We start from the raw sequence: 23,056 nt of genomic DNA, 5'->3' as shown, positions 1-23,056 counted from the left end.
TGTCCTGTGTCAGTTTAATTTCTCCGGGCTACATAAACATGTTAACAGTTACAGGAACAGTTCAAAGCTCTTTAATTCACTCTTTGCCAAAGTGTAGCAAAGGGTGTAAACCAGTAAAAAAATCAAAAAACTCTTATTCTACAGTTAGTAAAACATGATGTTCGTGGAATCATCTACAAAATATTCATTGTTTTTGCTTCTTTAGCAATCCCAAATAAACCAAACCTTTGGAAATACTCTCCTCATTTTCTCTTTTGTTTTTACTATAAAGTACAGCTACTGGGTGCTTTGGATGTTATATGGCAACAAACTCAGAACCTGCTCACCAACATTCTTCACTGGGCCAACAGACAAACTCACACTGTAAATATAAGTGTTAAAGCTGCCTGGCATAGTCAATTTTTTCAGATGCAAGGCAGTCTTTTTAAATAGTTCAAAGGGGCATGTTTAGTAAAACCAGTTTAGTGAGTTTTAGTTTGTTAATTCAGCTTTGTGTACAGTTGAAACCTATGAAAATGCAAAGTTCAGCATTAGGTGTTTAGTGTGTTTGATTAACGGTTATCTTTGTTGATCATATCTGAGGATTCCTGTTACACAAGGTAGAAGTTCAAGTTTTGTGTCGGGCTCATTCATACTACAGTACCGAGCTTGTTTCATACTGTAGGCTATCTGAGAAGTCAAAGACTATTTTAAAGGTTTACGGGTGGGAAGATCTAAGAAGAAAAGGACTTGAAAACTAATTCCTGCTCATCATCTGTGAGCAGCTTCACAAACAATGGACCAATCTGACACTGGTGAGCTTCATTTATGTATACTTAGTTGGCTCTCTGTGTTATAGGATTACGTTTTTTCTGAAAACTGTTTGATGTGCTTCCAGTTTGGTGACAAAATCCACAAGAAGCTGAAGAATTCAACTTTCTCTATCAATATCTTTTTTCATTGTCAGATCAGATTCAGATGCCTCCTGTTACAGAGGACAACAGCAGGGTCAACAACAGGTTAAAGTTTACGTTTTCAATCCTGCAGTACATGTCTTTATCTCTGATATCAGATATCAGATATGCTATCCATTCAGTTCTTTGAAGTGATTTATGTTTTATGATACAAGTTTTTGGCATGCATCACTTTCCCCAGTTCTAATCTTGATGAATGAAACTGAATGATATCAATTTATCTATTCTTTAGACTTGACATTATTATTTTACTGTTTATTACAGACATATCCCTCTACCTGCCTGTGTTAACTCTGGTAAGTAAATTTCATTCATTACAGTGCTTTCAAAAAACCCTTTAAAACAAAAATATTAGATGTGTATTGATAAAATCCTGTTACACACTTACAATTTATGTGTTGTGTGTTCTGAGATATTTCTTTTACACTCAGCAGTTTTTATATCTAACCCTGTCTCCTAAACGCAACATTGATACAATAATGTGCAACAGCAAATACGTTTTCAAGGAAATGTAATGCAAGCCGGCTTGTGTTTTTTTAATCGACATAACATATAACATAATGAGGAAACAATGTTATTTCATGTATTTGTCATAAAATGATGATACTGAATGAGCCGGAGCAGCACCCTGAATCTCACACTGCAGTGAGCGACTTGAAGTAAAGTGATGTGGTACCTTAATGAAAAAAACTGTTTCATTAATTTGTGACAGAGAATATTTGAGGTTTTTTCTTGTAATTGTAAAATCTTGTAAATGTATTATTATTATTTTTTAATATTACCCCTCTCCTGCAGCTCTGTAATTATTTATTTTTTTACCAACTATGGCCCTAATATGCCTTCGTACATTTGTACATCTTCAGGGCTGGCATCAGCTGTTTCCATCTTTTGCATTGGACTGGTGTCAGGAGCTGCAGGAGGTCTTCTGCTGGGAGCGACAGCAGTCGTTGTGCTACAGTCCCTGGAGCTTCTGGCTGAGAACAGGCTGCTCATGGAGCAGTTAGAAAAATACATAATTGATTATGATTATTTGGAAGTGATATTTCTAATCCATGAAATTAACCTATCCGTTTTTCCAGTAATATTTGGTGGTTTTTCCTCAGCTTTATCATTAGCTGTAGGGATCTTTATTGGATTATCAGCGTATTCATTGGTGATTAAAATAAAAGGTGAAGCAGCGATGGGGAAGGCCCTGGGTGTTGCTGGGCCAGTGTGTCTCATGGGTGTCACTGCAACTGGATGTCTTCTGGGCCTTGCTTTAGAGGGTTTTCTATCCATTACTTTAAATGTTAGTGATTTGGTGTGGTGTTTAATTGTAGTGACAGCAGTATTTCTGTTTGGAATCATTTCTGGAGTCTGGTTTAACTTACATCTTTATTTTTCATTAGTTTTTTGGCCAACTATTATATTATTTATACTTTTACTAGGTTTTTTATTTAGAATTAGATTCATTCTTGCAGCTGTTTTGACTCCTATGATTATAACAGTTAAAGAGCTTGAAAAATTGCTTTCCCTCAAACTAACCACTGCACCTGTGCCACTGATGTTGATCATATCTGATGTATATAACACTGCAGGGCAGCAGATTGTTTCCTTACTGTCACCAGCTTCCACAGACATACGCAGTTTTGTACTAGAGAGAATATTTGTTGGAGTTTTAACTTCTCTGCTGTTCACAGTTACTGTAGGAATGTCAATATTTGCATCTTGGCAAAGAGGTGGAGCTTTTACAATCTGTGCTAGTGCTGCAGCTTCTGGTGCAGCAGTTTTAGGTGCTATAAAGTTGGCTCTCCCTGTGCTAGGTCCAGGTCCCACTATAGGAGCTCTGATAGGGGGGGCAGGAGCAGTAGGGGTATCTGTTTCCGCAGCAGAGGCAGTAATCAACCAGTATGGACAGAATCACTATGGATTTGTAGGAATGCTGGGGGTGACAGTGGGGGCAGCTGTAGGAGCTTTTCTATCCTCGTGCACTCACAGTGGACTGTCGGGGGTGTTCATTGGTCTGTGTGCAGCTACAATTCCTGCTGAAGCATTTCTTAACTATTTTTATATTCCACCCCATGGCAGTTTAAGGTCTGTTTATGGATATGCATATGCACGGTCCTTATGTCATTTATCCACATCTTCTGGTTTTATTTCATAGTATACATGTGTTATCTGGTTATGTGGTATTGCCTGTGGTTTCTGCCTGAGGAATAGACGGACAGTTCCCTTGTCATCCACAGTTCCACACACATGCACAAACCTGATTGCTCTGGCAAAATGAACACATGCAGCTATAAAGATCAGAGTGTGACAGACCTTCCCTTCTGCAGTACGTTTAAGTAAAACCTCAGGCATGATGACCTCTAGTGGTGTTTCAGTCATTTCTACAAGACACAGCAGCTGGGTTTGGAAAAAGCTGCAGGTGCTGTTTGAACCTCATAGATATATGTTCAGACTGTTGGCAAAAATGGCCTAAATCTGATAATTATAGTAATTTTACAATGCGATCTCAGTGTGAGCAGTCTTATCGGAATTCGTGTGACTTTTACATCAGTCATGGTCAATATTTGTTACAATTTGGTGGCAGGACTCACTCTGTGGATGGAACATGGAAGATAGCTGCGATCGAGGGAGTCAGTAGAGGGACAGTGAGGCGTTAGACCTGATAAATATTTGGGGAGACACACAAGACAGATGTAGTTAAAAGTAGCCCTTGAAACCCTGAAAGTGTGTTCTACAACACGTGGGATGCTGTTTTTTGTTGTTGTTGTTGACAAGAATGAAATTGCCATATTTTATTCAAAAATGTAATCAAGTAATTCTTGACTTGGAATGGAATGGACAACTAGAATGTAAAAAATATAAAGAATTAAAAAAAAAAGAATTTTAAAAAAGCTTGCAATGTGGACAGTGACCTTAACAACACTATGCTCTATTTGTGTAGAAATATATAATAGATAAATAAATGATTGTTCACAGCAAACAACTTTGTACACATTTCGATTTTAAAGCTTTTACTATTTCAACTAAAAACAAAATGTTCTTGTTCAGAATAAAGAGCCCAAAAGATCTTTCTCTGTCCTTTTCTCAGCTCAGAATGCACTTCCTGTTATGTGTTGTAAAGCACTGCCCAACTGTGCAGTAAAGTACAAAGGGACTCTGCTACACATTTAAATTCTGACAGTGTGCTCATGTTGTTTGTAAGTCAATAAAAATAAGTACTGTTAAATAATAATTTCAGTTTTTAAAGGTTTTATACTTCAGACTGTGCTCAGTGAGCTCTTTTAGTTTAGTTTAAAGGACTGTTACACACTGAAATCGTCTTTGGGCACAACTGAAACCTAAGAAACTGCAAAGTGCAGCATGAAGTGTTTTTGGCTGACAATTACCTTTGTTGATCATATCTGAGGAATTTTCACAAAATGAACCTCCAAAAGTTCCACCTTTGTGTTGGGGTACTATCAACTAGTTGTGTGCTGGGCTGCAGTTGGGAATGGAGTTGATGAGAGCAGCGAGAGTACCAAAACAGTAAAGTAAAACCAAAACAATGAGCTGAAAGCAGCCAAAACCCTCCATGGAGCTCAGGGGAACTGCTGAGTTGGGTGATATTTCTCTGTGGGTTGTTTAACATTGAGAACCATTGCCTACAGTGTTTAGACCGCAGATTCCTTAGCTATGTAATTGTTGAGAAATTGTTACTCAAAAAAAGAACTAAAACAGAATTGAATCAAATACAAAATCCAAATTGTTCAGGACAGACATAGCTGTTACATGGAAAATGAGTTTCACAATATAAAATGACAAACAAAATACAGTACCTAACGTCCTTTAATCGACTTGTTTATACAGTGGATCCTGTGTATCTGTGTAAATGCATGCCACATTGTATTGTGTATTGAATTTTCAAGCATGTGTGTGTGTGTGTGTGTGCCATATGTGTGTATATATAAGCTCCACATGTGATAACATTCTCCCATTTCTCTTGCTGGAAATATTTATGCTAAGTCCTCATTTGAGCATGCAGTTCAAACAGACAGGGTCCGGTGTTCTTTCCCATTTTTCCAGTTGCAGTCAGCCTCCGGGGGGCCGTCCCATACAAGACGAAGCATTGTGAACGTGGCCTGCCCCTCCCCACTCCCATGCCCCAATATATATGTGTTTATATCATGACCTGATATCCATTTTCCATCACTCACTCCTGTAGCTTGGAGGTATTTATTTTCAGCAGGCAAGGAACAGTTTCAAGGGAGCTGTGATATGTAAATAGTTGTGATCCATCACAGGTGTCCCATCGCCCACGGAGTCTGATGATGTTTAAAGAGAAGAAGATGAAAAAGAATCAGTCAGTGAGGCAGTGGTCTATGCACAGGAGTATTTATTGAAGCTAATTTCCACAACTCAAAGGCTCGTATGACAGCAGGATTGTTACTTTAACTCAACTTTCTGACGTAAATATGTTAATAGTCATTCCACACCAGACTGTTTGTGTTAAAACTAATGTGATCATTGTGTGACCCCATGCCTATATCATATAAAGCTTAAGATTATAAAAAATATTTCAGTTGTACTAAATAATATGTTTTATATTAATAATGGATCAAATGACAATGAGACCTTGCGTTAAGTTATTATATCACCCACTTCAGTTTTTGAAAACTACAACTACAATTGTCAGGCCAGAGACGGATCAGATTTAATTTTGCTCCATTGCTTGCTAACATGTTCACCATAATCAGCCTTTGCAAGTGGACAAGATGCAATGTTTTTAGCTTAAATTGGGTTAGCTTTAAGCCAAGTTATTAAAGGCACCCTGGGGAATTCTTATAAACAACAGTATGTTTAGTTATGTTTCTCACCAAGACGCATTGTGTGAATCCTTGAGACCTGTTGAATGCATTTCCATCCTCATAAAACATTTGCTAAGCCAAAGTATATAATACTGTAAGTCCTGCATTGTTTACATCCATTTTTACACTGGCTAGCAGTCTTCGTCCTTACCTTTGCAGGTGCTTTGCTATATTTCTTGGCACGACTGCTGGGAACCGATTGGGGAAATAGCATGAAACCGGCAGGAATGTGTATTGCATTGCAAAGTATTCACGTGGGTGTATTTGCTGCGCATGCAATACAAATAAAATAGTGCTCTGCTTTTAAAAACATTGCTCAATAGTGCTACTAGTGGCCAAAAACTCCACAGGGTGCTTTTAAGTTTATACATTATTAACCCTTTTGGGAAAGTTCATATATCATATCTTAGCTATTTGGAAGCAATTGGCAGCCCCAGCGCAAAAAACAGGCATGGCTGGTTAAGGCCAGTGCCCTGCTGATGGAAACCCATTTAACTATGGGAAGAACTAATCCATTTCATTTCAACACTTCATACATTAATCAGGCAGATATCTATGTCTATGCCAAAATATAAATGTTCCAGCAACAAGTTGTATTTTTTAAGGTATGCTTGTGATTTCTGATTCATTCAGATGACTGCAATCTGTTCACAGTGAACAGGAACATATTTTAAAAAGGTCCACATGTAACATTTAGGAGGCTCTATTTTGTGTTGTGCTGTGCAGTCAGCTCTGTGTGCGTCTATGTGTCTGGGTTTGTGTGTGTGTGTGTGTATGTGTGTGTGTGTGTTGGAGCCATTGACAGTATATACCTTCCAGGTCTGTGAAGTGTTTTAAAGCTGCATTCTATGTGATGGCCAGCAGGGGACAGCTCCCTTGGCTGCAATAAAAAACCATAAATGACAAAAGAATGTTTTGAAAAACATTTTTCATGGCCACCGTAGTTTCTCCTACAAGATGAAAGCTGTGCTGTATTCATGTGGTTGCAATATGCAACTTCACTAAATTGTATACACTGGTACATTAAATTTAAAATAAATCGTTGTTTGAGTAATGGACTCAGGTGTTCAGGCTATATGTTATTAGTTATTGTTAAATTTACAAGTTCTACAATATCTGAACATTTTTTGTTAAAGGTGATTCCGAAACCAAGGACATTTTAGCTGTTGAGTTAGTTATTTACTATCCATGCAGCCTATGTATGTGCCCATCTATCACTTCAAGTTCCAATTTGTTGACAAATGCACATTTATTTATAAATGTAGACCTGCATTTTCGTCATCACCCTATCTTTAACAAACCCCATGTTGGCTTCCAACACTATATTTTTTGCGCCCAGTGTTGATGGAGTTCTGTGCATTTGTAACAAGTACATAGAATGCAGAGAGATGCAACTTCATAATTAACCCTGCGACGTAGCTTGATTCGCGAGATCACAAAATCAAGCGAGAATATATCTTACCAGGGTTTAAGCTACGCCGTGGTGTCCTATGTGGTGACCACAGTGGTTTGGATTGGACAGCATCCTATGAGGAACTACTGGCAGCTACAGGTGTGTTCGTCCAAAAACAACACTGCTGGTAGCATCTACGCTAATGAGGTCAGCGTAGATGCTATCAGTTATTTAAAAACTAGAGAGTATTCTTCATTGAAAGAAGAGCAAAGAACGGCACTGATGGCTTTTCTTGGTGGAAAAGATGTTTTTGTTCTTCTCCCGACTGGCTTTGTTGATCTGATTGGTTGAGGTATACGGTGACAGACAGATGGTTCATCCAATCACCTTCCAAGTATTTTTTGAAAGTGCCTGCCCTTTTCCAAACACTTTCCAAGTATGACTTCCTAAATGATTCTGTAAAACAAATCATCTGGGGCAGTCAGGGTACCTCACGACAGGAGCATACAGTAGGTTTTACAATGGGATATGTCTACAGTGTATTATAGACATGGGCACAGTAGAGGCTAGTCCATTTGGTTTGTACAGGTTATAGAAGACGATAACACATGAGTCTCATAAAGCTCCAGCAACTTTTTTAGACATTCAAGTGCAAATATTGTTGTGGCAACAAAAACATACACTGTCATGGTGAGCAGTGGTGTGTGCAAAAGGGAAATGGTATCATCTGTGGTCAGACAATAGAGGTTTCTCTTCTTGTTGTGGACTTGAGCCATCTTTGAGTTGACTCAGTGGAGAAACTTTGAGATTTTCCAGCTCTGTGTCCTAACCGTGCCTGTACAAAACCATTTTCACTCAAGTGTTCTCATGAGAGGGAAGCATCTTGCCTCTGAAATGCAAAACACTAACAATAGACTCTTCTCTTGTGGGAGAGAGGCTGTGGGCCATGCTGGAGGCTCACCCTGAAGTTTGGAGAGCAAAGTCCATGTTGGACCTGGACCGAGGCTTGTTCTGGATGTAACTCGGTGGTTGAAAGCAACAAAATGTCCCACAGGCCTCCCCCTGATCCACAGAACTCATTCTTTCCTTAATGCAGTGATTAGAGCATGCTGACTAAATGCCAGCTCTCTCCTCCCTCCAGGTCTGTGCTTAGAAACTACAGCCAAGTCACTGGCAGTAAAATAAAACACACTGTCTCTGTTGTTTCACAAACAAGAAGAACGCTCTGTTAAAAAGAGGTGTTCATTCTTTCAAAAATATTCTGACAAATTCTTCCAATTTTGTATTCAATAGATCTTTATTTTACATTCTCACATTTAATGAGTTATTTGCCAAATGACGATGTCTGACTAAAGGCCATAGTTTATGTTAGGAAGTAAGGATATTCTATTATATATCTATATATATTGTTATTTATTTACATTTTTATGTATTGTATAAAATCATTTCTATTTATCTTCAATTCCTAATGATGGCGGACCTGCCACAATTGTAACAATATAAAAAAATTTTACCCAACAGAAAATGAACAATGAAAGAATGATTACCTAAGTCTCTCACCATTACTCCATCTGCCTGGAATGTTATGTGTTAAAAAGCCATCACATTTCACTATTTATAAAGTAGACAGAGCTACCCTGTGGTAGAAAAATGTAGATGAACTTTGTCCAACTTTCAAACCAGAAACAAAAACATTTGTGAAGCTTCTTTTTCAGTTTTTTTTCCTTTCCTCTGAACTATATTGAAAGCAACCGATGATGGTGCTGAGTTGTGGAGAGGCAGTGGGGGACAGAGAACCAGGCAGCAAGAGGGGGGATGGTAGCGACTTGCTTTGGAGGAAATCTGGAACCTATAAACTTGGGCAACTTCTATGACAAGAAGCAACGTCACAACGGTTCAATTTGGTTGGCTGTACGGCATACCTTTGTCTCCGCCTCGTCCCTTTGATCCGACCAATCGCTTAAGATTCTTTCTTCCTGTTGTTTTAGGCTCAGCTGTCCAAAAAAAGTCCTGCGGACCAATAAGTGGGTTGGATGGGTGGGCAGCTGAAAGTTTCACGGTTCCCTCCCTTTAAAAAGTCTGATTCAGGTTGCCGTTGTTTCACATGCAGCTAAAGGAGCGGGACGTGAGAAGAGCCCAGTTTGCCGATGCAGTGTACACTCACAGAGACTGGGAAGACATCATTGGCAGGTTTCCACATATGTGGATGAAGCAGCACCGTGGCAATCCAAAACTGAGGGCTGATTACTCACCCATTTTGGCTTGGCATGTTTGGATGTGTCAAAGAGTAAAGCTGATAACTGTTGGAGAAGAAGAACAACACAGCAGAAGGCCAGAGAAACACACAGCCTAACAGAGGGAGTTCCTGAAGACGAAGTGAAGAAGGAAAATTGTAAGAAAGAAGCAGAGGGGGAGTGGACAGACATATTGAAGGAAAGAGAGAATCACTGGAAATATTCAGAGGGGTGAAGTATAGGGAGTCTCGTAAAGGAGAGAGAAGACAGAAGAAAAACGTGGCCAAGCATGAGAGAGGAGGAGCAGTCTAATGATGACCACCCTGAGGGAGGGCTGGTTTCCAGCGGGGAAAACACGGGACGACCAACTTCTAATGCCTGTCCCGTCGTTGTTGCAACACCGGGGGTCACCGGGCATAAAAGGCAGACAGGCTCACATAAGGTGGATCACGTTACCACAGTTACTCCCCCAACATCAGCAGACGATGGCAAGGTTAAGACAGGGGACGACATCCAGATCTACACACCGATTGGATCCAAAAGACTCAAGCGGAGTCCTCAACATCGGCCGCCTTCCTCAGGACCGTCTCTGTCTCCTGTCCCTGATACAAGTCCTGGAGATCTCTCAGCACTTGAGGACCCACATGGCCAGCGGGTGATTGCTAACATCCGGGAACGCCAGCGGACACAATCTCTAAACGAAGCATTCGCCTCGTTGCGTAAAATAATCCCAACACTCCCCTCTGACAAGCTGAGCAAGATCCAGACACTTAAATTGGCATCACGATACATTGACTTTCTGTACCAGGTTCTGCAGAGCGATGATATGGACGCTAAGCTGGCTGGGTGTAACTACCTGGCCCATGAGAGACTGAGCTACGCCTTCTCTGTCTGGAGGATGGAGGGGGCCTGGTCAACCATGTCTGCTGGACACTAGCCCCCCCGAAAGAAAGGTTTGTCTTTTGACTTTGGCGTAAACGAATGATGAATTTCTCATGAGAGGGAAATATTCTTACTTGATATAGAGGATTGAGAAGACGTCTGATCTGTGTCTGCTCACCAGAGGACTCACACTATTTAACATCTCAATGTAGATCATCTGTTTGACTCAATGATGATTGAAAGACTATGATGAGAAGAGATTCTGACAGTTTTTTACATAAACAGACCACTCTGTTTAGCCACTCCTCCTTTGTGAAAATTGTAGTTTGAATTGTTGTCAAGCGACATATCAGATGTAACTGGATTATTTGGATTCTATTGTTTTGCTTGCCAAAAGCAGATATTACATGTGTGCCAATGGTAGTATTCAAGAAATGTATCAGAACAAGGACATTGTGCTCAGTGATTCCTAGACATTTGCACTTTGTCTACATAGATCACAATGGAGGACAGGTGAGGGACAAAAACAGCTGGACATCATTATATATTCATTCAATTCAACAACCTGATAGTGAAGGACGCCCTGTCCTAGATGCCTCCACGTGACAGCATGGCTCATTCTGCTGGAGCCCTTTGACCCATTGGCTTTCTCAAGTTCTGAAGCTTGACCTGTGGTTTCATCCTCATCATCACCGTTGATTTTATCATCATAACTGCCATCAGTATCAACATCAACATTACTATCGTCATCATCATAGGAATGCATACTTTGAGCCACAACTTTATTACATATTTTTATTTAACTTTATTTCTGCCTTAGGCTAGCAAGTCTACAAGGTTTTGTATGAAGAGAAACAACTAGAGAATGCAGCAGAAGGACTAAAAGAATATCTTTAAAGAGAGGTTGGACCTTTGACTTTTCCATACCCCGTACTCAATTCTTTATTTTCCGAGACTCTGACATATTATGAATCCCTGACCACCTCTGAACCCAAGCAACGGTGGAAAAAGTAGCCGCGGGCAGCCGTCGTCCTGACTTGAGTTTCTCCTCTTTATACCCAAACCAAGCCCCTTTGTTTCTTCTAGTGCCAAAAAAACTCTCCTCTTGAAATTCTTTCCTCTCATTCTGGCCCAAATTTGCTTGCGTTGCACGAAACCGTGATGCAGCTACAGCGAGCTGACGAGAAGGCGTAATGAAAACAAACGGTCCCTAAAAGCCATGAATCATGTGTGTCACCATCAAAGGGGAGGCTGATGTGGCTCCCCGCTGGGCTCCTATAAACCACTGGAAGTGATGGAGGAGGTGAGAGTGGATTTATACACACACACAAATATGCACACATGCATAGGTGTAGCCGTGCACACACACCTCCCCCAACGTCTTGGGTTTGAAAAAGAACCATTTTCTTGAAAAGTCAACATACATATTTAGCTACATACAATAAAGCAACAATAAAGTCAGGTTTGTGTTATTATTATAGCACAGGTTTTTGTCTTGCATGAAAGAGAACTAATGAACATCACCTGCAAGGTGTAGCTTTCATTTCTTATAAACAACAACTCCAAAGAGATGGAGGTTGACATGTTATTTGTATTTGATACATATCCATGACAAACCACTTCTTCCTTCATTGCCAATATGCATGAAGCCCAGCAACCTATCATTAGAATGTCCCAGGGAGGTTGCTAATGTTTCCAGCTCCTATGAAGACCTATGAAGTCTTTCACTGAGCCCCACAGTCAGCACAGTGTGGTCTCAGAGGGCTAACATTCACTGACATGTTAGAAGACACTTGACATTTCAAAAGAATTCAGTTTGTGGCCAAAAGAGAAAAGCAGCCCCTGTGCATTTTGAATATAAAATTAGAGCGGCTGGCCTGAAGAATCAGAGAGGATTTTTGAGTGCACATTCATTTCATACAGAATTTGACTAATTATTTAGACAGTATGACAGCTACTTATTGCTTTCCAACTTTTTTTTATAGCTAATTTGGCAAAAACAATTACAAAAGTGCATTTGTACTGACCCCTATTTATGTAAGTACTGAACCTCAGTTTCCTTACATCCCCCTTGTATGATCTCAAGTTGTATTCTGACTTCTGAGTATATTGGGATATATTAGGATATGTTAAAAATGTGTCCAGTGTGACCCTTACAAACTCTTAAATGAATATAACTGGTTACCACAGTAATGTGTCTGCCTTTTTGTCTTTCCAGCTGCTGAATAAAGTGACCCATGCTACCATTTCTGCCAATTTAATCACATGGACTTTGATGCAAAAGGAACTTTTTAGGTTCCTCACTTTTGGAGAAAACAACTTTGAAGAATATTTAAAGGCAAGATCAAGATGCAGACTGACTTTTCTCTGAACCAACAAATGTATCAAGAAGAAATTAACCGTACAGGTCAGGATGGACCAGTATTTGTGTTTCATACTATTTTTCCTGTAGTTAAAGCGAGACTTGGACAGTGATTAGAGTGTTTGCCTGTTGTGCGCCAGTTTACAGACAGAGAGTGAGGCTTTGTCTTTTAAGGAGCATTTACTTGAAGTATACACAGTGTGGTTATTACAAAAAATAACTGACACTGATGCAGTATTACTGATATAAATATCAGTCTTGTGATATAAATTTCACAAGCAGAAAAATCCCTGCGGAGTTAGATGTACTGATACATACCGCACATGTATCATTATTTGTCTGAAAAATAAAACAGTCCTCTAACTATTCTTGAGATTCTTGTTGTTTTGGTAAAAGTGGATGATGAACGGTGCAAAGATTTACACTGGCACCACACCCTCTTTGTCTCCCGTCTCTCTTGTTAAACTGTCTCTCTTGTTTTCCCTTACTTCCCCCGGTCTTTTTTTTTAATGAGGTCTGTGTGCCTTTGCCTGGTCAGTCAGGAACAGTTAATTCCTCCAGAAAGAACACGTTAATGCGCAATTAAGGCCTCTGGGAATATTTATAGCCTGTTTGGACCCAAGTTCTAAGTTGTAGCTTGATCTTTTCAGTTATGGTACAGTGGCTTGCAGGTTTACAGTTGCAAATACTGATACTGTAGCAAGAATTAAAGCATTTAAGCTTCCACACAGTGTAGAGTAAACTTTAAAAAAGGGTTAACACCAAACAGGAACATAGATACAATATGGCAACCACAAACTGACCATGATTTCAAGAGAGTTTAGGAGACAACGTTTAATAGTCTCTTTTGCTGTGGGTTTACAGAGACAAACGAGGCAAATTTTAATATTAATATGGTTTGAATTTGATTACCCTTACATTCAATGCTTAGCTATGAGTGGTGCTCTGTTCTTCCCTCCCTCAAAAACACAAAAGCATGCTTTGGAAAATGGTTTGCAGTGTAGGTGAGTTTTCAGCAAATGGGTAAAAACATGCAAAACCAGTGTTGCAGCTAGTTAAAGGCTCAGCTCACACACACACACAGATTAGATCTCTGTTCAAGTGTAATGTAATTACCTGATGCCACCAAGCTGTGCACATTAAAAAGGTAGAGGTGTAAATTGCCCCAATTAACAGGTGCAACAAAGCTAACAGCAGAGTGAGGGAGATGTCAATCAAACACAGTCTGCACACACCCTCGCAGTCCCGAGGAAAGGTCTATCCACGCTCAGCAAGTGAACCACGCCTGTGTAGGAGTCTTAAACTCTGTCTGTAACCATGCCAATTTTGTGTCAGGTCTGGTAGCACTGCTGGTTTATAGGGAAGTCTCCTTAATAATATTCTGTGCTGAAATTCTGTTGTATGGCTCAAATCTTTTTGAATTCCCTGCTGGAGAAAAAGTTGTGTCTCTGCCTCTTTGCAAGTAAACCTTTCAAACCTCAGTTTTATCTTGGATGAGTTAGACAGTGAGTTATATGGCGTCTGCTCATCCAAAAAGTGCAGTTTCAGTTCACAGACCTGAGACGTTTTCTCGTTCTGTGGATCCAGGTTGTTGTCACCTGACAGCAGATCACTTGAGGATTTCACAGCTGGGATCAGTGCTGCATCAACGTCATGTGGAATGAAATATGTTTGTGCATTCACGTTGTTTAAAGCTCACATAGTCACAAAATAATTAGGTGTCAGAAATGTAGCTATTAAAAACACCACAGACTGACAATATAACACAACATAGTTTTTCCAGACATTATTTTTAGTAGTTTCTCCTAACTCAGCCAGTTCGAAGCTACTTTTAACCTAAGGATGTTTTGTGGTTACCCCACAATTTAAAAGCCAGAACCTACTAATTACAGAAACTCTGATATGCATGAATACTGCATTAAGATAAATGACATAAACAGCATTAGCTAGGTAACAGCACCATAGCAAAACACTAGTGTGTGGTAACCAGCCTTAATGTGTTGTCCTAGTTTGCTATAGCTGGCATTAAAGTATATCTGCTGGATAACAACATTGATTTAGCAAATAGCTAACAAACTAGCTGACAAGATGGCAGCTATCACTCAGTGTACTCTGAGCCAGGTTGCTGGTCCTTGTCCTGCCAGTGGTACTTATAATATTAAATATAATTAATATATAAAATATATTTATTTTTAATCCATGCATTGGTAGAAATATGCCCCGTTCATTTCCTCACATCAATCCTGTCAGGCCAGGCATTTGTAGATTCACAACTAACTTTGCAGCAGATAAGTTTGATTGATCTGATACAGTTCTAACGTGATCATTTGCTCAACATTTGCAAATATCTCTAAATCCTATCTGGTTATATTCTTTTTTATATAGTTGCTGATATCATTTTGATGACTTAAAGGTCCAGTGTGTAACATGCAGGAAGATCTATTGGCACAAATGGTATGTTAGTGTATAGACACCTGAATATAGAAATCATTGTGTTTTCGTTACCTTAGAATGAGCTGTTTTTATCAATAGTGCTATATAATATACCCCTCTGATAATATATTACAGTAATATAATAATGCTGCAGGTCACCTTCCCTGGAGTTTAACCACCATGTTTCTACAGTAGCCCTGAATGGACGAACACTGGCTCTAGATAGGGCCTTTTGAGTTTTTTCACATCCGTGTTAATTTCTCCTACACACTTCACAGCCCATACTCATTCCCAGGTTGTCAAATATAGACGGGAGCAGTGTTCAGTTAGTTACAATTAGCAACTTCACTGTTAGATGGCACTGAATCATACACACCGGTCTTTTAAGTTTTCCTTGTCATTCAATAAATAAGAAAATAGAATTTCTTAAAATGTTTATATTAATTTATGCACAGGCAAACACAAGCTCGTATAATGTTGGGACAAGAAGGCCAGACAAAGATGGGCTTATACTGGAATTTTTTTTTTTTTTAATTAAGAGGAAAAGACAAAAATAACAGTACAAAATAGACAATCTTTCTATACATACACATGGTAGGAAATGTGAAGGAAAAATAACACATGTAGGTAAATAATAAAGAATAGTATGAAACAAAGATTTCAATGTCATGTTTATAGATAGTTACTGTAAGTCCAGTTAGTTAAGAGTTACCAATACACATACTACTGAATGCATCAAGGCACATGTGTGTCGTGTGTATTTTGGTCTTGGAGTTTCTATTTACAATGTCTTTCTTTAAGAAGAAGGTACAAATGACATCAGTAATAAAGGGAAATAAGAGTTGAGGCAATACTGGCCTCTACATAGAACAAAATACAGCCACTGGGAATATAATACAGGAGAGGTCATTTACAGTCTTTGACGGAAAAACACACAAACATACCAACATTTGCATGCACAAAACACATGGCAGAGGTCTACATATGTACTAGTGCACATGCAATCAACAACCAGTCTCTCTCTCACACATACATATACACACACACACACACACACACACACACACACACACACACACACACACACACACACACACACACACACACACACACACACACACACACACACACACACACACACACACACACAACTACATTTACTTCATAGATACCACATGCACCTGCTGGGCATGCTGTATAAAGGAGACACAGCATATAGTTTAAATGCCGTCACTTGCCGTTAAGAATACTATGAACAACACTAAATGAATGTGACCCATTACAGAAAACAATCCTCCATGCAACATTTCCTTAATAATTCCTACTGGGATGGAGCAGTAGTGCAACAGCAGTGGGACTTCTGGGACTTTTGGTTTTCACCGTCCTCTTGTTTAATATAAAAGCACTGAGGCCTTCTGTTGGGCAGACAATGCCCAGGGTCTGACTAAAGCAAACTGAACACTCACACACTTTCCTTACCTGTACACTGAACTGACAAAACTTCCTTCAGCCAGTCAAATCAACTTGTTCTAACTGCAATCTTGATTTTATAAAAGCTGCATTTACACATAAACACCTAATCAAGTCTCACTGTATCAAATCTTTGACAACAAGAGTTCAAAAAATCTGATTGTGCTGCTTTAGATCCAGTCATGGATGTAAAAAGTCAAAGGAAAGCTCTAGAGCAACAACGCTCAGACAAAGCCATGTAAGGGGTGGCCGACTGGTCAAAATCTGAATGTCATTAGTCTCAGTTTAATTAGACAGTTTTAGTGTCTAGATGCTTTTTAGAAGCTTTAACACCCTAAAACAATAAAAGGCTGAAATAAACAGAACTGTGCTTTATTTTGGCCACCAATATAATTACTCAGCTCTAATCTAAAACATTAGTATTGGTCTTCAAAAGCCTGAACAGATCAAACCTAGTGTGCATGAAAACAGCACATCAACAAGCTTTATTTTGCTACACAATAAGCTCCAAACTAACAAACATGATCTTGTTATTTTTTACTTTTGGAATGCAGAGCCCTAACATGCCCGTAAAGCAGGGCAGTCAGGAAATTCTTCACATGAATCAGCATCATGACCTCTACTTCAAACGTCAGCTTAGATGACAGACTGACATTGACCAGAAGAGCTGCAACTTAGCACAGCTGCAGAGAAAAAACACTCACTTCCAACAAACAGAACACAATACGTTAGTTTCCTTTATAAGACTGTGATAAAGCCCGGAACTCCAAAACTGATTTTTTTTCCCAAGATGATGAAGAAAACATTCAAACCAGACCAGGCCACTGTACTCATCATCAAAACAAATGGTAAATAAAAGTCTGTATGTACGATGTTCACCTAAATCCACAGGTTCAAACGTCGTCTTTTCAAAGAAGAGTCACTGTATAAGTAGTATCCATACTGGTCCCTTGTGTTGCTTCCATACAGTCGCAGAGTGCAGGCTATTAAGGCAGTTTTCTTTGGGTGATGTCCATTAAGTGCATTAACATTATTGCTACTATAGAACAATACAGTGGTCCTCAGTGGTGCCACGGTGGAATGAACGCCCCTTTAGTCTCAAATATAAACAATAATATACAGTATTCAATACTAGTGGTACATCGATAGTTCATCATTGCTTTGTACATGTGTTTGTGTAGGTGTGTATAAATGTATGTGTGTGCATCTAAGACACTGAACAGCAGTGAAAAATAATCCTGCTCTTAAAATCTTGCCTACTTTTCAGATTAACTTCATAGGAAATACAATACAGTATTTCGGCTGACACGTGTCCAAAGAGTGAGTCAGAGACTTTGTAAGACATCTCAGATGAAGAGTGGGAAAAGTATAGCCAACGCTATTTCATCCAAATCTTCAAAAAACTATTAAATAACCTACAGAGGAGTTGTTTCTTTTATTTCCCAGAGCTTTGGAATTTCTTATGGTTCACATTATGGAATGAACAGTGCAATAAAACAACAAGGACATTTGCCCCTTCTTTGTTTCTACAAAACCACAGTTGTCCATTTTGTGTCTTCATTTTCTTTCCCTCAAGTTCTTTGTTGTCTTCTTTTAGTGGTTAAACTGCATATAATGACATCATTAAAACAGACAATCTCTGTGTCTTTTTTTCCTCTCTTTGTAATGTGGCCACCTCTTGTTGATATTTTTGCATCTTATCCATCAGGTATGTGCATATATGCTTTCACCTGATGTTGTAGGTTGTAGGCCATGAACCTTCAACAGTCAGCCATTTTGCATCCCGTTTGGTCTGCATTTGCTTCGACTGTGATGTGGGAAGCAAAGTGGCAGAGGAGCAAGGAATATATAATCCAAAGTCTTCTGAAACCTGATGTTGGTCCTTACGTTAAGGCAAAGTTAAGGCAACAAAACAGCCTGCTGGTACATAGTGCTTCAAGAAGAATCAGAACTGGACTCTGCATCTGAAGTCCGTCTGTTCTTCTAAGGTTTGTGGTCACAGAGCTGTGCTACTGGACCTCTGAACACACACACACACAAAATCCAAAGTCAGTCAGGAGACGTGAAAAGTCTATTCAAAATTGTCTGGTATTGCTCTTTGGTGAGGTTTCAGAAGGTTTCCCAGTTGCAGGTAGTGCTGCTGGCTGCTGAGTGGTTACCAGCACTGAGGTGCTCATACGGCAGCTCTGTAGAGGTTCAGCATTGTGTGTTGGTGCATGTGAATGTGTGTGAATAAGGCAGACGGGTGGGGCTCAGTGGCATTACAAAACACGTCCCCTTCATGGTCATGTGACAGCGCGGGAGATCCAAGGCTACAGGTGCGGCCCGAATCCTTAAAGTGAGTTCTGTGAGGTGATTGGTCGGATTCTTCTACATAGAGTCACTGTCATGCTCCATCGGCTCGTCTGGGAGGCTGGAGGAGAGGGTGAAAACCAGACGTAAGTGGAGAGCAGGGAGAGTTAGTGCCAACGTCAAAGTGTGATTTTTGTTTTTACTTTGTTATGACTGTGTGTGTGTGTGTGTGTGTGTGTGTGTGTGTGCTCTACCTCTTGTTGGAAAGCACTCCCACAGAGAGCGAGGCCAAAGCATTGACAGCATCTGTTTCCTCACAGTCTCTTCTCTGAGCAGCCAGGTAGGACAGACCCACTGATCCACTGTAAGCCTTCACACTCTGCCAGTACTGACCTGCAATATACAGGTTACTGTTAACTGTCATCAGTGCAAACACCATGCTGATGTGGATCTGTTCGGATTTCAGTAGGATTACATACAGGATTAAATTAAAAAAATGAATAATTGAATGTGTTAGTGCTGCTCACTTTGTATCTGTATGACAGTCTGCAGGGAGCGGACTGCGTTAGCGTTGGGCTTCTGGAGTAGAACCTCTTCTGCCAGTGGGTCCTACAGGACAGAGTAGCAGCCATGAAGACCGTCAAATTACCTTTATTCATATTTTCAATGGCTAAGGACTTAGTTAAGAAGTGACTGAGGAGATATAGTAAAAAGTGTTATAAAGCATTATATTATTATCAGGACCAACTTTATACCTGAAGCAAAACAACAAGAAATGCTTAATAAATTGTTAATTTTGTGACATAGTTAGTAAGAGACATAGTTCCTGAATTCATATGCAAATGTGCATGTAAAATGCACATTTTCTACAGTAAGTAGTATTACAATATACTATGTGTTCTATAATTAGTGTGTCAGAGATAAATCCTTAGTATTTTCCAAGAAAAAGAAAAAAATTGGCTTGTAAAATGTCTGTCTCTCTGCCTGTTGTGCCTGACCTTCCAAAACCCAAATTCAAATTCCGCTAACCCTGAAAAACATTTCAGCACTGAATATAGATGATTCCCTCATCTGCTGGTTAAACAGCACCCAGCATGCCTTACCTGTATGCCCAGTAGTGCACTGACACAGGCTTCAGATGCGTCACAGATAGCTGTAAGGTCGTGACCTCCCTCAAGGGCCAAAACCAGACGACCTCCTGCTAGAGACATCAGCTGGCGGGTCAGGAAGCTGAAACCTGTGGTACACAAACATACACAGAAATGTTAACATGTAGCATGAACAGTAAGAATAAAGCTTGGCAGGTAAGCTGCAATCATGAAACCACTTACTGTAAGACTTACCAAATGAGTTTTGCTATAAATTGCAAAATTCTATGAAAACAAATGTATATTTTTACCTTGTGGATCCTCCCACAGCAACGTACCAACTACTGATTACTATAATTATGGTTACATTAGTGATGCAGGGATGTATGATAAAAAGGCACAACTCCTGCTCTTCTGTCCATACTGGACAGGAGCTGTAATAGTCTATTAATATCTCTAAATACCCACAGGGCCACGGGGTAAAGTCTGGCATCCCCTTGCTAAAAACGAGACCTTGAGGTAAAGACTGTGCAGTCTGTGGTGGAGAACTGTGCTTACATTTGGCAGAAACCTTGTACCCTCCCAGAGGAGCAGGGTTGCCCTCAGCGGCATCAAACCCAGCCGACACCAGAACGACGTCCGGAGAGAACTCCTGGGCGATGGGCATCACCACAGACCTGCGGGGACACAATCACACGGACCACTGTAACTTCAAGGGACTGGAAAGAGCTGTCTGTGTGGTTGCAGTTCCTACTGGTTGCCAATAGAGGTTGATACAAGTCATATATTACACAACACTCTTTAAAGGATAATGTCAGTGTAGTGTGTATGATGTTTCCTTTTCCCCATTGATTCCAATGAAAAGTCTGCTGTGTTTTTGCCATGTAGTGTCTGTTCTACTGCAGGTTTGTGTGACCTCCTGGCTGTAACATGCACTCATTGTTTTATAATAACAAATTAAAAAGGTCAGAAAAACACGGCCGCAAAGACAAACAAAACAAACCAAACAACAATTCAAATTACATGTGTGTTTTTATGTGCACATTTAAGTCTTAATTATATAGTTCAACCCAGAGAATAGAAGGAGAGGAAACTGGACTTTTTCTTCTGAGTCACATAAAAGGCAGTAGTTGAATAAGAGTACGGTCATTTAGTCACAGCAAGTTCCTACACAAGTCTCAATGATAACTTGTGAAATCCAGACTCTAGAGTTTGTGCAGACGGGTACAATCACTGGCATAGTGTTGATTTTGATAATCTCAGAGGGTTTTAACACATAGTTCTTCTCACTAACTGTTTAGAAGCTATAAAAAGTGTACAAACAGTCAACGCTTGTCAACTTGCAGCAACTGTCAAAAAGCACTGTAACAGTGTTAACATTGCTGTACTGGTTCATTTTCACAACCAGCCGTAGCCCGTCTCAGTTGATTCAAAGGTTAACAAGTTACTGATAGATAGACTTTAACTTATTTAATCAGTTTGCTCATGAAGACAGTCAGTGCAATGTAGCCGTTTCAAATCAAACTGGGCATTTCCAAACTGGGCAGTCTCCTGGAGATGACACATGATCAAATCTAAATAAGTCATTAACATGACAAGTGAAACCAAGGTTTGGCTGATCCCAGACTCAACAGCTCAAACAGAGCTGACAAAGGGACTATTGTTTCTCTGTTGGAGAAGCTGCACAGCCTCGAGTAAGACGGGTCTGCTTGACAAAGTCATATTGTTTGGTCAGCTCTTACAGCCTCTCTGTGTTGTTTGTGGACTTCAAACGGATGAAGATTTCCTTAATGCTATTGTTGTTAGGAGGAGAGCTGCACTGTCCCAAGGCAGAGAGAGGCTCAATCCACGGCTTGACGATGTCGGTGGAGTTCAAAGCCAGAGTGTGTGAGTCTGTTTCCCATTAGAGGCTTGTCACTCTCCTCACGTCATTGACAACACAGAGAAAAGAGGAAAACAGTCCATCTGGGATCCATTTACCTTCATTATTCTGCCTGGGGACTTTGGAGACCTCCCTCCCTCCCTCCACACACACACACACACACACACATGCAGATGGACAACATGAGCTCATGGACAGAAATGAGGACACACAGAGATAAAACACACAAAACACATTCCAGCATGAGCATATAAATGCAAAAACACAACACATAAATTAATTTCCACACGCATACAGACATAAACACATCCTGTTGGAGTTGTATTTTGATTCATTCAAATATTCCAATCCATAAAACAAAACTTTATCATAGTCACATGGATGTGATGCAGAGCATGCACACATTCTTCACTCATCCCCACACATACACACACACCTAACCGCAAAACCCAACCCCAACTCCCCTGTAGAGCCATTAAAGCTGCCACGATCCCCCCGGAGAGAGTAACTACAGACAAACTAATGGAAAGATGGAGGGAGGGCGGAGGAGAGGAGGTGCCGCTTATTAAAGATCAATCAAGAGAGGAGAGGAGGAGGGAGAATGTGTGTGTGTGTGTGTGTGTGTGTGTGTGCGTGTGTGTGCGTGTGCGTGTGTGCCTGTGTGCGTGTGTGCGTGTGTGCGCGCGCATGGTGGTGGTGAGGGTCGGGGTGATGGAAAAGAAGGGGGGTGAGAGTGAAGGATAAGGTGCAAATGCAACAAAGCTCCCCTCTGAAGTTAAAGCACTCACAAACTTTAACCCATAAAATGTTTTCCATTAAATGGCTTATACACTTCATTTCATTTCGTTGTTTTTTTTCCACAGACCATTCAACATTTGCAAACTTTATTAATTACAAAGGGGATGCATGGTTTTTAAGTAGTGGGTGGGAGGTGGAGGGGCCTTTTGGATTTTGACTCCATGAAAGGAAAAATGCATTGTTAAGACAAAGTGCCTCCCCATTAGAGCCTAAAACAAGATTATGTGGACCTCCAGGCTAATCATAATAATTATTAGTAATTGTAACACATTTCCTTTTTAAGTAGCTCAAAATATTACCAGCTAATTCCAGTAAATGCAGTTATTTACTTATTCTGCACCTTTTTTAACATTAATTAATTGCAAGCTCTATTCTGGACAACAACATGTATTAAAAAGACTCGATTTTAAAGAAAGATGTGTTTATTTTCACTCAGT

At 40.0% G+C, this 23,056-nt stretch overlaps 3 protein-coding genes across 9 annotated transcripts in view; 2 read left to right on the top strand and 1 right to left on the bottom strand.

Annotated features, from left to right (window-relative positions):
* Positions 1-474: 474 nt before the first annotated feature.
* On the top strand, positions 475-2,981 carry LOC127377259 (uncharacterized). Its single transcript, XM_051424979.1, has 5 exons — positions 475-794; positions 947-998; positions 1,218-1,249; positions 1,817-2,840; positions 2,966-2,981. Exons 1-5 carry the CDS (start codon positions 776-778, stop codon positions 2,979-2,981), a joined length of 1,143 nt encoding a protein of 380 aa, XP_051280939.1. The 5' UTR covers positions 475-775.
* Positions 2,982-9,188: 6,207 nt separating this feature from the next.
* On the top strand, positions 9,189-13,024 carry LOC127377714 (twist-related protein 2-like). 2 transcript variants are annotated; one of them, XR_007887740.1, is made up of 3 exons: positions 9,189-10,365; positions 10,791-11,597; positions 12,513-13,024. XR_007887740.1 is itself a non-coding variant. In XM_051425827.1 (2 exons), the coding sequence occupies exon 1, from the start codon at positions 9,702-9,704 to the stop codon at positions 10,347-10,349; it is 648 nt and encodes a 215-aa protein (XP_051281787.1). In that variant the 5' UTR covers positions 9,190-9,701; the 3' UTR covers positions 10,350-10,365; positions 12,513-13,024. The 2 variants fall into 2 exon arrangements, 1 of the variants encoding a protein (XP_051281787.1); XM_051425827.1 differs by lacking the exon at positions 10,791-11,597 and having other exon boundaries at positions 9,190-10,365.
* A 2,567-nt stretch (positions 13,025-15,591) lies between these two features.
* Positions 15,592-23,056, bottom strand: part of hdac7a (histone deacetylase 7a) — a 62,173-nt gene continuing 54,708 nt past the window's right edge. For all 6 annotated transcript variants that reach the window (XM_051424804.1, XM_051424808.1, XM_051424805.1 and 3 more), the window contains 5 exons: positions 20,498-20,616; positions 19,955-20,088; positions 19,379-19,460; positions 19,106-19,244; positions 15,592-18,972 (listed from right to left, as the gene is read on the bottom strand). In XM_051424804.1, coding sequence (XP_051280764.1) covers positions 18,930-18,972; positions 19,106-19,244; positions 19,379-19,460; positions 19,955-20,088; positions 20,498-20,616 — 517 coding nt within the window. In that variant the 3' untranslated portion in view covers positions 15,592-18,929. The remainder of the gene's footprint in view (positions 18,973-19,105; positions 19,245-19,378; positions 19,461-19,954; positions 20,089-20,497; positions 20,617-23,056) is intronic.

Source organism: Dicentrarchus labrax, unplaced genomic scaffold, assembly GCF_905237075.1.
Source record: "Dicentrarchus labrax unplaced genomic scaffold, dlabrax2021, whole genome shotgun sequence".
Taxonomy (NCBI): domain Eukaryota; kingdom Metazoa; phylum Chordata; class Actinopteri; family Moronidae; genus Dicentrarchus; species Dicentrarchus labrax.
This window is presented reverse-complemented; position numbering and strand designations above follow the sequence as displayed.

Bases quoted from the DNA above. Each gene is read 5' to 3' on its own strand.
- LOC127377259 (XM_051424979.1), top strand. The intron at 999-1,217 runs GTTAAAGTTTAC...TGTTTATTACAG, and splicing joins AACAGCAGGGTCAACAACAG to ACATATCCCTCTACCTGCCT. The intron at 1,250-1,816 runs GTAAGTAAATTT...GTACATCTTCAG, and splicing joins ACCTGCCTGTGTTAACTCTG to GGCTGGCATCAGCTGTTTCC.
- LOC127377714 (XM_051425827.1), top strand. From the start codon at position 9,702: ATGAGAGAGGAGGAGCAGTCTAATGATGACCACCCTGAGGGAGGGCTG.